The sequence below is a fragment of the Acinonyx jubatus genome, chromosome A3 (genome assembly GCF_027475565.1).
Source record: "Acinonyx jubatus isolate Ajub_Pintada_27869175 chromosome A3, VMU_Ajub_asm_v1.0, whole genome shotgun sequence".
Lineage (NCBI taxonomy): Eukaryota > Metazoa > Chordata > Mammalia > Carnivora > Felidae > Acinonyx > Acinonyx jubatus.
In genome coordinates, this window is record NC_069388.1 from 28,680,970 (window position 1) to 28,696,408 (window position 15,439).

General features: G+C 46.2%; 1 protein-coding gene across 1 annotated transcript in view; it reads left to right on the forward strand.

The window, feature by feature from the left end:
- The window catches only part of TGM6 (transglutaminase 6), a 38,114-nt gene extending 23,922 nt beyond the window's left edge, over positions 1–14,192 (forward strand). Inside the window, exons 10-13 of the mRNA XM_027069729.2 lie at positions 6,955–7,296; positions 10,236–10,390; positions 10,664–10,797; positions 11,832–14,192. Coding sequence (XP_026925530.2) covers positions 6,955–7,296; positions 10,236–10,390; positions 10,664–10,797; positions 11,832–11,985 — 785 coding nt within the window. The 3' untranslated portion in view covers positions 11,986–14,192. The remainder of the gene's footprint in view (positions 1–6,954; positions 7,297–10,235; positions 10,391–10,663; positions 10,798–11,831) is intronic.
- Positions 14,193–15,439: the final 1,247 nt, after the last annotated feature.

Here is a 15,439-nt window from a genome sequence, read left to right on the forward strand (position 1 = left end):
AGAACTCGCTACGCGGTGAGCCAATAGTGTGAGGACAGCACAGGGTGGTCAGCACTGTGTTGGGGAGGCCAGAAGGCTGAAGGAGCACAGAGGAGGGAGTCCTGACTCAGCCAGAGGGGAAGTGTCCGGAAAGGCATTCCAGGGGAAGAGAGGCTGAAGGCAACAAGACTTAACCAGGAGACGAAGGGCTGGGAAAGCATTCTGCCTCCTGATTCCAGACTCCCTGTAGGTAGCGCTGTTCATCCAAGTCATGGGCTTGGGCAGCCCATTCTGGAGGTGGGACGCCAGGGACTCGGGCCCGTCTGCTTGCTCTGTCTACTGAAGCAGGACACACACAATAGGGCACAAAGATTCAGAGCTCCTGGATGTAGTGTGCTTTGCTCGTACCCCCGAGCCAGCCCAGATGCTGAGCCACGAGAGAGCAAGCCCTTCAAGCCAAGGAAACCATACGTGCAAATAATACACTGACTGTCCTCACGTATTAGGCGACTTTAGATAAAATGGCCAAATTCCTCCAGGAATCGCCAAAACCGCGTCAAGAAGACATAGAAGTTCTGAATGGGTGTGTAACAAGCAAAGCGACTGATTTAGTAACCCAGAACCTTCTACAAGGAAAAGACCAGGTCCAGATGATGTCACTGGTGAATTCTACCAAACACTGAAAGCATAAATATCAATGCTTCAAACGTTTTTCAGAAAAAAAAAATAGAAGAGGAGTGAACACTTCCCAATTCATTCATCCTGATAGCAAAACCAGACGACGCCATCACAAGAAAACTAGAGATAATACTCCTTAAGAATGTAGAAGCAAAACTCATCAACAAAAATGCTAATAAACTGAATCCAGCCACATTATAAAAAGGATTACATGTCACAACCAAGTAGGATTTATCCCAGAAATACAGGGTGGTTTTCACCTTGAAAATTAATTAATAAAATACACCATATCAATAGAAAGAAGAAAAAGGATGAAGGCTACATGATCATCTCAATATAATCAGAAAAGGTATTTGACAAAATCCAGCACCGCTTTGTGATGAAACCACTTGACAAATTAAGAACAGAAGCGAATTTCTGAGCCTGATAAAAAGCCATCTATAAAAAAACCATAGCTCACACCATATTTGTGGATTCCATTTCCTGTGGGAAAATAGTAGGGAGGTTCTTTATAACATTAAATTTATGATGTAAAATAGAGTCATCATATGAGCCAGCAATTCCACTTCTGGATAGATACCCAAAAGAAGGGAAAGCAGGAACTCAAAGAGATATTTCACTCATGTTCGTAGCAGTGTTATTCACAGGGGCCTAAAGGTACAAGCAACCCCAATGTCTGTTGACAGCTGAATGCATAAACAAAAGGTGGTATTTACATACAATGCAATATTATTGAGCCTTTAAAAGGAAGGTATTTCTGACACGTGCTACAACATGGGTGAACTTCAAAGACATGACGCTAAGTGAAATGAGCCCGTCCCAAACGTACCGACAAATACTGTGACTCTGCTTCTATAAGGCACCTAGAGTAGTCGAATTCATAAAGACAGAGAATAGAACAGTAGTTGCCAGGGGCTGGGCAGAGGAGGGAATGAGGAGTTTCATTGTTTAATAGATACAGGGTTTCTGTTTTGCAAGATGAAAAGAGTTATGCAGATGGATGGTCGTGATGATTGCACAACGAGAGGAATGTACTTAATGCCACTGAAGTGTCCACTTATTAAGATGGTAAATTTTATGTTATATATCACTCACCACAGTTTTAAAAAAATAAAAAGAAGGAAGGAAGAAAGGAAGGGAGGGAGGGCGGGCGGAAGGGAGCAAGGGAGGAAGGGAGGGAGGGAAGAAGGGAAGGAGGAAGGAAGGAAAGGAGGGAGAGGAAAGAAAAAGAAATAGACGAATTTCCAGATTGGAAAGGAAGAAATAAAACTACCTCTGTTTGCACGTGACATGATCTTGTATATATAAAATCCTAAGGTATCCAGTAAAAAGCTCTAAGAACCAAAAACTAAGTTCAGCAGGATTGTGGAATACAATATCAATTTACAAAAATTAATCATATTTCTGGACACTAACAATGTATAATCTGAAAGTGAAAGGAAGAAAACAGATCCATTTACAATAGCATCAAAAAGACCAAAATACTTAGGAGTAAATTTCACAAAAGAAGAGCAAAGTTGAGACGCTGAAAACTACAAAACACTGTTGAAAGATATCAAAGACCTAAATAAATGGAAAGACCTCTCATTTTTATGGCATGAAAAATGGCGATGACCCAAAACTGATCTACAGACTCCATGTAATCCCGATCAAAGTTCCAGGTGAGTTTTGTTGTTTTTTTTTTCCAAATCTGACAAGCTGATCCTAAAATTCATTTGCGAATGCAAAGGACCCAAGATATCCAAAACAATTGAAAAAAAAAAACAAAGTTGGAAGGCTCACACTTCCCAAATTCAAAACTTACTGTAAATATACGATCACTCAGACAGTAAGGTTCTGGCATAAAAATGAACATATGGGTCAATGGAGCAGAACTAAGAGTCCAGAAATAAACCTTAAAAATTATGCTCAATTGATTTGGACAAGGGTGCCGTGACAATTCAGGGGGGAAAGAGTACGAGCAATCTGCAACAAATGATGCTGGGACCACTGATTATCCACATGCAAATACAAGTAAAGTTGGCCTCTGGCATCACACCATACTTGAAAATGAACTCAAGTGGATTGCAGACCTACATGTAAGAGCTAAGAGTATAAACTTTTTTTTTTTAATGTTTATTTATTTTTGAGAGAGAGACAGACAGACAGACAGAGCTTGAGCGGGGAATGGGCAGACAGCGAGGGAGACACAGAATCAGAAGCAGGCTCCAGGCTCCGAGCCATCAGCACAGAGCCCGATGCAGGGCTGAAACCCACGAGCCGTGAGATCATGACCTGAGCCAAAGTCGGACGCTTAACCGACTGAGCCACTCAGCCGTCCCTAAAAGTATAAGCTTTTAAAGGAAAACATGAGTTAATCTTCATGATCTTGGGGTAAACAAAGCCTTTTTAGTTAAGACATCAAGAGCACAAGTGACAACAGAAACAAATGATAAATGGGACTTCATCAAAATTAAAAACATGTGCTACAAATTATACTTTTCCAAAAAATGGAAAGATAGCCCAGAGAAGAGGAGAAAATGTTTGCAAATCATGTACCCAATAAGGGTACCTATATCTGGAATATATAAAGAACTCTTACAACTCAATAATAAAAGAACAAATAATCCAATTTCTTGAAAATGGGCAAAGGATTTGAATAGATGTTTCTCCAAGGATGATATACAAATGGCCAATAAGCACATGAAAAGATGCTTGACGTCATTAGTCACTAGGGAAATGCAAACCAAAACCACAACGTACCATTTCATACCCGCTAGGACCGCAATCATCAAAAATAGACAATGAGTGTCGGTGAGCTTATGGAAAAGTGAGCCACTCGTACATTGCTGGTGGGGATGTACAATGGTGCAACCACCTTGGAAAACGGTTTGACATTTCCTCAAAATGTTAAATGCAGAATTGCCATTCCCAGCAGATGTGCTTCTAGGTACATACCCAAGAGACATGAAAACAAACATCCACACAAAAAACCTGGACGTGAACATTCATAGCAACATTATTCAAAATAGCTAAAGAGTGGAAACAACCCAAATATCCATCAATGGATAAACAAAATGTGGTATATCCATACAATGGAATATTATTCAGCACTGAAAAGGAACCAAGTACTGATACACGCAACGACACGGACGAACTTGGAAAACATTACGTTATGTTTAAAAAGCCAGCCACAGGGGCACCTGGGTGGCCCAGTCGGCTAAGTGTCTGACTTCGGCTCACGTCCTGACCCCACAGTTTGTGAGTTTGAGCCCCGTGTCAGGCTCTGTGCTGACAGCTCAGAGACCGGGACCTCCTTCAGATTCTGTGTCTCCTTCTCTCTCTGCCCCTCCCCACTCACACTCTCTCTCTCAAAAATAAATAAACATTAAAAAAAATTTTTTTGGAAGCCAGTCCCAAAAGAGCACACATTGTATGGCTCCCTTTATGTGAACTGTCCAGAATAGGTAAATTAGAAATCAGACTAGCAGTTGCCTAGGACTGGGCTCAATGGGGGCAGAGTTGGGAGCCCCCACTAATGATTATGGAGTTTCTTTTTGAGGTGATGAAATGTCCTAAAATTAGATTGTGGGGATAAGTGGAGGACTCTGTGAACATACTAAAAGCATTGAATTGTATTCTTTAAATGGGTGAATTTTGAAGTTGACGGAATTATCTCTGAGGAAGGCTGTTCTCGAGTGGCAGAGAAGGCCTCCCTGAGAAAGTGACATTAGAATCTTTGGCAGGGAAATGAAACATTTTATAGTAAAAAATATATTGGGACTATATTACAGGGTAGAGTGCAACATTCACACACATTTCAATATTGAAACATGAGATGTTAAAGAACCTTTGGATCCACATGGGTCCCTTCAAGCGGAGGTCACATAGGATCAAGGCACTTGGAAGACGTTGCTTGGGAGGAAGCATGGTGGGAGACCACACACCACAGGTTTCTTTCAAGTGGGGAAGTGGAGCCATCAAAGCCAGATTTGGGGGTGCTCAGGGCGGCAAAAGGACTGGAGTCAGGGTGGAGCCTACATTCCCAGGAAGGGAGGGAACATTCTGGAACACAGCGCTTTGTGCCTTGCCTGTGAGCCTCTTGTCTCCACTTTACAGATGGGAACACTGAGGCTAGGAAGGGCTAAGTAATAATAATCGCAATACAAGTCCACAGCATCTGCTGGCAAACTGGCCCCATGGTGAGGCAATCTTGAGTTTAATTATTTTGAGAGAGAGAGGGAGAGAGAACAAGTGGGGGAGGGGCAGAGAGACGGGGAGACAGAGGATCCAAAGTGGGCTCTCTGCTGTCAGCACAGAGCACATCGTGGAGCTCGGACTCCTGAACTGCGAGATCATGACCTGAGCTGAAGTCTGCCGCTCAAACGACTGAGCCATCCAGGCGCCCCTGGTGAAGCAATGTATATGGGGGTCTGAGGAGAAAAGACGGCAGATTCTAGAGATCCATGAGGGTGCTCTGCAGGACTGGGTGACTGATCCACTGTGGGAGGGGAAGGTCTGGGAAGAGCCAAGGATGCGGCCAGTTTCTGGCTTGTCCACTGGGGGAATGCCACTGGGCAGAAAGAAGATGGCAGGTTCGGTTGGGTTTGGGGCACCTGTGGGACATCATGCAGTGGAGACGGGAGGGCTCCAGTTGGACGTATTGGTCTGGAGGTCAAAAGACAAGTCCGTGCTAGCAACAGGGCAGGTGGGAGATCAGGGGTCCTGACCTTGCCTGTCGCCTTGTAGACAGCACCGAGAGTGCATCAGGCCAGTGGGGATTACAGGTAGGACCGTGGAGAACCCCAAAGTACATCCGCACCAGGGAGGGGGGGTGGGGGCAGCCATTACCCACCTGTAGACTGTTATATTATATTATATTATATTATATTATATTATATTCACATGTGTATATATACACACACATACATATATGTACATATACATACATACATACATATACATACATACGTATATATATCCTTACCTATAAAATATAAAATAATATAATAATGAATAAAAATAAATAATAACAATAAAATAAAAATAAGTAAATAATAAATAAACGAACAAATAAACATATATGTGTGTGTATATATATACACACATATATATACACATATATATACACATATATGTATGTGTGTATATACACATATATATATCCTTACCTATAAAATATAAAATAATATAATAATGAATAAATGAATAAAATGAATACATATGTATATACACATATATATTGTGTATATACACATATATATATCCTTACCTATAAAATATAAAATAATATAATAATGAATAAAAATAAATAATAACAATAAAATAAAAATAATAAGTAAATAATAAATGAACAAATAAACATATATATATGTGTGTGTATATATATACACACATATACATACACACATACACATATGTGTATGTATACACACACGTGTATGTATACACACACATACATATATGTACATATACATACATACATATACATACATACGTATATATATCCTTACCTATGAAATATAAAATAATATAATAATGAATAAATGAATAAAATGAATACATATATATATACACATATATATGTGTGTATATACACATATATATATCCTTACCTATAAAATATAAAATAATATAATAATGAATAAAAATAAATAACAATAAAATAAAAATAATACAAGTAAATAATAAATAAACAAATAAACATATATATGTGTGTATATATATACACACATATATATACACACATATATATATCCTTACCTATAAAATATAAAATAATATAATAATGAATAAAAATAAATAATAATAAAATAATATAAGTAAATAATAAATAAATGTATATGTTTATATATATTTATGTGTGTATATATATGTGTGTGTATATACACATACATATATATTTCTTTACCTATAAAACAATTATGATAGCAGTACCGACCTCCTCGGGGAGAATACAGCATCTAGAACTGTAGAGCCCGGCACATCATAGCAAGTGTACAAAAGCGTCAGCTATCCGCGTCACGAGTCTTCCGACCCAGTTGTCAGGGAAGCCGCGAACCTGCACTTTTGTGCGCAATTTCCCGATCTGAAGTTGTTGGCGACTGACTTTGAAACGTATCCAAATGGTCCCAGAAGCGAACACAGGGCACCTGGCTGAGGTGCGCCTCTGGCTCCTGGGCTGTCAGTCTGTAAACGGTGGTTTTGTCTGGAGAGGAAGGGAAATGGGCAGGGACGGCCCCGGGGGCCCCCGGACGGGGGGGGGGGGGAGGGGGAGGAGGAGAGGGGTGCCCGCCTCACCTTGCACGATGCCTGCAGGATCCCGGAAGGAGAGGCAGGTGTACCGCAAGGCCGTGAGGAAGCTGTTCGGTGTGGAAGCCTCCGGGAGGAGGAGCCGGGTCCGCAGGGCCAGCGGCCGTGGTCTTTGGCGGGAGGACCTCCTGGAGCCCGCCACCAAGCCCAGCATCACCGGCAAGTTCAAGATGCTGGAGCCGCCCATGCTGGGCCACGACCTGAGACTGGCCCTGTGCTTGGCCAACCTCACCTCCCGGGCCCAGAGGGTCCGAGTCAACCTGAGCGGCGCCACCATTCTCTACACCCGTAGGCCGGTGGCGGAGATCCTGCACGAATCCCATACCGTGCGGCTGGGGCCCGAAGAAGGTAGGAAGGCCGCAGCTCCGCTCGGTGGGAAGCCCTTACTGGGGGGACCGAGGCGGGAGTTGGGGGGGCGGGGCGGGACTTCCCAGCATCCTGCTTCATTCCCAGGAAAGATGGGCATGCTTCTGGCCACTTGTTCAGTGCCTGCCTCTCGTCCCCACTTGGCGGGTGAGAAAACTGAGCTCAGAGAGGCTAAGTAATGGGACTAATAATAAAAGCCCCTGACCGTCTGGTGACAAACGTATGAAGAAGAGGGGATCGCAGTTCATGTGAATATTGACACCCCGAGTAAATACCTGCTGGGAGAGTTTCACGACATAGGCCCCGTGTTACCTTTCTAACATCCAACTTATTCTGGAGCCCGTCTGGCTACAAGAGTCCTGTGTGAGAGGCGTGGACCAGTAAGAAATTGCTGCCACGTGGTCGCAGGTGCAAGGGTCTGTCCCAAGAATTCTGCACACATAAGCCAGCATCCCTACAACCCTTCTCTGTCCTCACTCCCCCCTTCCCTCCCCTCCTGCTCTTCCCCCTCCCTCTCCCCCTCTCTCACCCCTCCCCCTCTACCCTCTCCCTTCCCCCACCCCTCTCCCTCTCCTCCCTCACATGACATTCTGAACTCTCAGGATTCAATTAAACAAAGAAACTGCTCCCCTGGGCCCGTTTCTGGGGAAGCTTGTGTGTTTTGACTGAGTGAAAACACGTAGAGGAGATGTCACGCACCTTTTCACGTTTTTGCTTTTTGTTTTTCACGAAACCCAACTCACACAATAACACTGCATAAGGAAATAGTAACAGACGCTTTCTCCTGGGTTGTTTTTTTTTTTTTTTTTTTTTTTTCATATTAAAAGTAGTATATACTAGGGGCGCCTGGGTGGCTCTGTCGGTTGAGCATCCGACTTCAGCTCAGGTCATGATCTCACGGTCCATGAGTTTGAGCCCTGCGTCGGGCTCTGTGCTGACAGCTCAGAGCCTGGAGCCTGTTTCAGATTCTGTGTCTCCCTCTCTCTCTGCCCCTCCCCTGTTCATGCTCTGTCTCTCTCTGTCTCAAAAATAAATAAATATTAAAAAAAAGTAGTATATATTCATTAAGGATTTCGAGAGCACAGAGAAAGGTCACCCGTGATCCTGCCACCCACCTACAAATTGTTAACACGTTTTCCTTCCATATTTTTAATTCCTCTTGCCTTTTGTGAAACAGCTCTAATTAAACTGTGCATACTTAATGTTCATTAGTGCTTTCCACATCACATTGTTCTTTAAATATTTTTATAAGCTCTTCATTCGCATCATTTTAATAGAGGCATAATCTTTAAATAAATAGATAGTTCTGTGTATACGTTGCGGGATTCAAATCACTAATATTTTGTTGCGGAGCCTTAGAATTTGCATTTCTTTTATTTTTATTTTTATTTTTAATGTTTATTTATTTTTGAGAGAGACAGACAGACAGAGCGTGAGCGGGGGAGGGACAGAGAGAGAGGGAGACACAGAATCCGAAGCAGCCTCCGGGCTCCGAGCGGTCAGCACAGAGCCCGACTCAGGGCTCCAACTCACAAACCGTGAGATCATGACCTGAGCCAAAGCCAGACGCTGAACCGACTGAGCCACCCAGGCACCCCGAATTTGCATTTCTAACAAGTTCCCAGATGATGCCAGTGCCCCTGGGCCCAGGACCACACTTTGAGAACGACCCATCTCCCACCACACAAGGAGTGAATGATGTAAAATATATCAAGCATTTGGCATAGTTCTTACAACCTAAGGAACGCGTGATTTTTTGCAGGGACTGACAGTGCTATTGATATTATTAGAAGTTGGGGATAATAATACTTGCTCATGGAATTGTTGTACGGACGGAATGAATTAGCTGATGAATATGCTGGATCCCCAGGGCCCAGCAGCGAAGTTAGTAAAAGTCAGCTTTTCCCATTATTAATTATTGCTGTGATTGTAGTAAGGAGTCTTAGTAATGGCTTACTGGACTAAGGAAACCCATAAAACAATGTAGAATTTTGATAAATGGATCAGCATCTGGGCATTCAGGAAGCATCTACTGTATGCGCATGTGCTCTGGGGGAGCATGGAGTGAACCAAGTTCAAATCCTTTAAGGACCCAAATCCACACGTTGAAAACTCAGATGACTTCAGGGACAAGAAGGAAACAGGATTACAGGAAGAGCAGTGGAGGGTGGTAGGACCTAGAGCAAGTTGGAAAGAACACATCGTACCTAAAAGAAAAAATATACGGTGGTCCAAAAAATCCAAATACGACTGGCAATCAGCTGTGGCTTTGCTGGAAAGAAGGAAATGCATAGGCAGGGTGTCTGTGGCTGGTGAGGGTCCCAGGACCATGGGAGCTCAGAAGGCAGAGGGCACGAGATCACTTGAGTGGGGTGTCCGTGAAGGCTTTCCACCCCTGGTGGGGCTGACTAGGATGGGCCTTCATGGCGAGGGAGGATTTGGAGAAGCTTCAAAGAAGTTGGCCTCCTCACTGGATTGGAAGCTTGAGGCAGACCTTTGACCTCTCTCTTCTCTGCACCTGGCACATAGTAGGTGCTCAACAAACGGGGAGTGGATTCCTAATGGGAGGAATACATAATGGACTGGGGGATTTCCATCTGGAATGATGAGGGGAAGTTTAAACACACCTCCGGGAGTTCATGGAGAAGTTGTGTGGTGTGAAGGTAGCCCACTGGCCTGAATTTGGATCCCACCTCATCTTGGCTCCTTGACTTACTTGCTGTCTGCTATTGGACAAGAAATTAACCTCTCTGAGCCTTAGGTGTCTTCTTCATCTGTGAACTGGTACTAATAATGCCCATCCCAGCTTGGGGACAAGGACCAAAGAGAGTATAACTAGGAATTGAGACTTCCGCCTCATTCTGGATCCCGTTGAAAGAAAACATTGGACCCCTAACTCCCACCTCTGCTTTCCCTTCCAGAGAAAAAGATCCCAATCACAATAGCTTACTCTCAGTATAAGGAAGACCTGACAGAGGACAAGAAGATCCTGCTGGCTGCGATGTGCTTTGTCACCAAAGGAGAGAAGCTCCTGGTGGAGAAGGACATCACTCTGGAGGATGTCATCACCATCAAGGTGAATCCAGTCTGCACCCCCCGTTCCTGGAAGTCCCCGTTCACAGCTGAGGGAGGGCATCAGAGGCCGGGGGGTTGTGCCATGAGCTCTGGCAATGGAGAGGTGGCATGGATGCAGGGGGATAGATATAATGATGGAGCTCACTGAGGGGGTGGGAGGATGCCATGATTAATGCCCATGCCACAACCCAACCGGCGTCCCAGCCGGGCCCCATAGGTTTCCTGGGGGAGTGTGGAGGAGGAGAAGGATGACTTATGGGTGTTACCCCTCCAGGTGCTGGGCCCAGCCATGGTAGGGGTGGCGGTTGTGGTGAAAGTGACGGTGGTCAACCCCCTCCTGGAGACAGTGGAGGATTGTATGCTGATGGTGGAGGGCAGTGGCCTTCTCCAGGGACAGCTCAGCATTGAGTAAGTATCAGCCTGGAGTGGAAGGTCCACCTTCCTTATAGGATGGTGAAGCTACCAACAGAGAGGGGTGCGGGAGATACCCTGGACTCCCAGGAACCAGCTCACAGCCTACATCAGCCTTCATTTATGTATCCTTTCCTTCCTTCCTTCCTTCCTTCCTTCCTTCCTTCCTTCCTTCCTTCCTTCCGTCATTAGCTTAGTTGTGGAACCCATCCACTCACTCATTCCCTCATTCATTCACTTCATCTATCTGCTCAACTCAGTCTTGCCTGGTTTCTTCCCCCACTCATTCACGCATGTTCTGTTCATTCATGCACTTGTTGACTTACTCTCAACCATCCACGCCTTCGTTCTTGCATCCACATGCTCACTCGTTCACATGATCCTTAATCATAATAACCTCTTCTTTGAGCCATGTGTCAACTTTGGGAACACCAAGACGAACAGATGGGGTTCTGCCTGGAGAAGTGTCCTCCTAGACAGGTGGTCCTTCAAATGAAGATACGTGTGATTTGTGCAGAGGAATGGATCTCCAGGGTCCAGAGAATCAGGAGTAGCCCTTAATTGGGGATGAGGTGGAACCAGGGAAAAGCTGCAGCGGAGCTGATATTTGAGCTGGGCCTTGAATGCTGACTTGAGAAGTTTTCAGGTACCAAGAAGCGTGGAGGGTTTCCCAGTCAGAGGTCTCAATGGCTGGTATTGTTGGGGAGGGTCTCCTGGAAGAAGAGACACTTGATCTGGCCCTTGGTTGTGATCGGAATAGAAAGGGCAACCTAGGTGGGAGGAACAGTGCAGACAAAAGCCCAGAGAGAGGAAGTGTAAGGTAAGTTCAGGGCACAGGGAGGAGACAAGCCTGGTTGGGTGGAAAGGGGTGAGAAGTGGTGGAAGGGAAAATTATGCTGGAAGCCTACTGGTGAGGCTTAAATGTCAAGTCTCAAGGTGTGTCCTTGATCCCAAGGGCTCTGGAGAGGGCAGGCCAGGTTCAGAAGGAGAGGGGGCTGATGGTCTGCCTTTCTCCCATCCCCTTTCCCCAGTGTGCCCAGCCTGGAGCCTCAGGAGAGGGCCTCGGTCCAGTTCAACATCACCCCTTCCAAGAGTGGCCCAAGGCAGCTGCAGGTGGACCTCGTCAGCCCCTACTTCCCAGACATCAAAGGCTTTGTGATCATCCACGTGGCCACAGCCAAGTGACTGGCCACCACCAGGGGCTGAGAGGGGAGGAGATGGCCCCTGGTCCCTCCCTGTCCACCTCTCTGCCTCTCTTGTGTGGGAGCCAGGAGGCCTGGGTTCCAGTCCTGCTTCGGTTTCTGCCCCACTTTGCGAACATGGGCAAGTCCCTTCTTCTCTTGGGCCTGTTTCCCCGTCTGTGAAACAAGGTGTTAGACTCAGCAATCCTTAAACTTTTCGACAACGATGGGTGATGTTGGGAGCCTCCACTCCCGTCACCCATCATCCTCATTGCCAGGAGGCTGATCAAGCATCACTGTGACCGTGGCCCACCCAGCTCTGCCACCCCTGCCCTGCCAGCCCACCATCACCCTGGCCGACCCCTAGGTTCTCCTTGCTTCCATCTCAGGTCCTCAACACTCTGACCAGATCCAGATCCAAGAATGTCCTCCCAGCGTTGAAGAGGAACCCGAAAGTGTTAGAGCTGACACCCACACATCCCTCCACACTCCCATTTTACGTAGAGGGAAGAGCCTTGTCCACAGCCATAGGAGAGCTAGAGGCAGAATTGGGGTCCGCGTGCATGCCATTTACACCACCAAAGTGTTACCCCCAAAGTCATGTTCTGGAAATCATTAGATTTGAAGCAATGGGAGATGTTCCCTCAGGGAAGACCCACGACCAGCACCTGCGGACAGCAGGAGAGAGGCCATCAAGCCCGGATTGCATTTGAGGATGAAACCCCAAATCTGATCCCATCACGGTCATCAGGGGCCTCCTACCACCAGCCCAGGGGTTGTTTACTTTCTGAAAATGGAAACAGTGTTAACTTTGCAAAACACCCCCAGCCACTTACTACACACCACCGTGTTCTTGGCATCAAAACAGGACAGAGATTTCTGGAACAAGGACTGGAGTAGAGACCACCAGGACCTGAGGACAACTGCACAGGTCAGAGAAATCAGCTCGAAATGTCCCAGACAGTCAAAAGAATTACGATTAGTCACGGAATTTAAATCATCTGAACAAGAACAAAACAGGCAGTGAGACACCTCCTGAATACGGACTTCCGTGGAAACAATTTATGTAGTGAGTCTTTGCTAAAAGGGCATCAGGCAAACACACAGACAGTGAGGGGTGGGTGATCCTTGTGACCAAGACTTCAGTGAAGGCATTTCTCTGACGAGTCTACACAGCAGGACAGCTTAGAGAACCCAGATGCGTGGAGGACCCCCTTTCCAAGCCTAGGTTTTGGGTGCTCATCCTGTCCATGTAAGAGGGGCAGCTGGAGGTTCAGAAGAGGCAGCCATTTCCTCAGGATTGAGGAGCAGGAAGGGGTACTGGGGGCTCAGTACAACACAGTGGATCTCCCACTCTTAGTAAAAGGGACGCTCCTTTCAGCAGGGAGACCAAGATAGTCTCCCCCCCCCAGTGGCCCCAGACACCCCATCCTTGAAGCAAGTGCCGACTGCCCATCTTCCTCAGGCTTGGCTGAACCAAGTTTCACGTCCCAGGAGGCTGACCCTCTGAGTTGGAGTGTAGGGTGCAGGACATTTAGTAAGGAATGACCTGGGGGTCAACACAGTGGAAGGGAGGGGGATGAAGCAGGATAGGCAGAGAGAGGAAGAGAGTGCTGATGCCGGCCCAGTGCCAGCTGGGGACCACCCCACGGGCAGCTGTGGAGCTAACATGGCCTTTGAGAGTTGTCCTAAGTTGGGCCAAGATGGCTGGGCCTTTCTACGCCTGCATCCGTCGCCGATTGGCGCCCGAAGAGGTGTGACATTGGGCAAGATAGCTCCCAACAGTGGAGGCCATCCCTGAGGGGGTTGACAGTGACGGTCATCTGCAGGCAGCACCCCCAGCAGTTGGTGCAACAAGCCGTCCACTGAAGGAAGGTCTGGACAATGTGTCGCCACGTCCACCTGCATTCTGTCCAACCCAGGGACAGAGCAGTAACATTACAAGGTCCCTCTGCCCAGGGCGATGACTTTCTGGCCGGCGGACACATGTATTCAATCACAGCACCTTAAAGGGTGCGAAAAGCAAAAGGAGACCTAAGAGGAAACGAGCAAACAAATCTGTAAATAAGCTAACTACATGTCCCCGAGGCGTGGGGGCTAGGATGGCACCTGTCCCCATGGCGGCATCAGAGAAAGACTCCCCGAGGAAGTGGTATCCAAGCTCACATTTTAATAGCAACAAAACTAATGATTAAAAATCGGATCCGTGTTCTTACTTAAGAAAAAGTAAAAAATCGTGTTCTTAAGAAAAGTAAAAAATCGAAGGGATGTCTGAAGGCTTATCCACTCACGTTTCTGGCCATGGATGCTGGCTGTTGGCCAAGCACCACGCTGGGCTGTCAGCCAGGACGCCCACCTACAGCTTCTCCACGTGGCCTGGGTTTCCTCACAACACAGTAGAAGGGCAAGCATCTCAAGAGAGTCAGACGGAAGCCATATTGCCCTTATGCCTTGGGGTTAGAGGTCATCCAGTGCCACTTCTGCCACATCCTGTTCGTCAAGGCACTTACAGAGTTCCTCCAAGTTTCAAGAGGAAATAGACCCAGCTCATGATTTAAAAAAAAAAAAAAAAGGTGCAAAGATTCTGGAAGAGCTTGGCGGACCGAAAATATCGCTGTAGATATTTCTGGAAAGACACAATCTGCCGTGCCGTCTCGGGCTGCCTACTTCTTGACCCTCTGAAGACTCGTCGAATCCCATATTTCCCGATGTCTGCTCCGTGTCTTACTATCTTCTCCAGGTTGCCCTTAATTTCTACCCCATCCCCTTTGCCTAAGCCGACAAGGATCAGTTTCTTCTGCTTGCAGCCAAGAAGTCTGATTCATGGAGATGCTGAGGCAAAAACGACCTTGTCCTGGGACACCCCGGGAACAAAGTGAAGGCCAATGTGCCCAAAGTGTCTTGCAGCTCACTACCTTCTTGATATGGGTCAGCAGCCCTAACCTTCAGTCTCGAGATGGTAACCGACAAGGGAGATTCAGAGGCCAGTACCTTGACCCTGACCCCTCCAATAGCTTCCCCTTCACGTTATCTTTGCCTCTGCCACAGGCCTAAGAGACTGTCCCCGCAAAAGATCCCTGGTCTCCTCTTCACTGGCGAGGCTTGGTGGGTTACGAGACTATTTCCCAAACCGAAGCAGGCAAGGTGGAAAGGTGGTTGTGGTAATGGGGGTGCTTGTGTGAGCTGGGGTTCTCGTGAGAAACAGAACCAACGGGATGTATATATCAGACCCGTCTGCCTCCAGAATCACGGGAACCAATATTTTAATCAGCTGTACTCCTGTGGACTCTCATTGAACAATCCAAACCAAATTTATTTTTAATTTACATTTACAGTCCATAAACATGAAATATTTAGATGTCAATCTAACAAAACGTATGGATTTCCGTGCGGAAAACTAAAAAATACTGATGAGGGAAACGAAGGCAGATTTAAATAAATGGAGAGACATCTCTTTT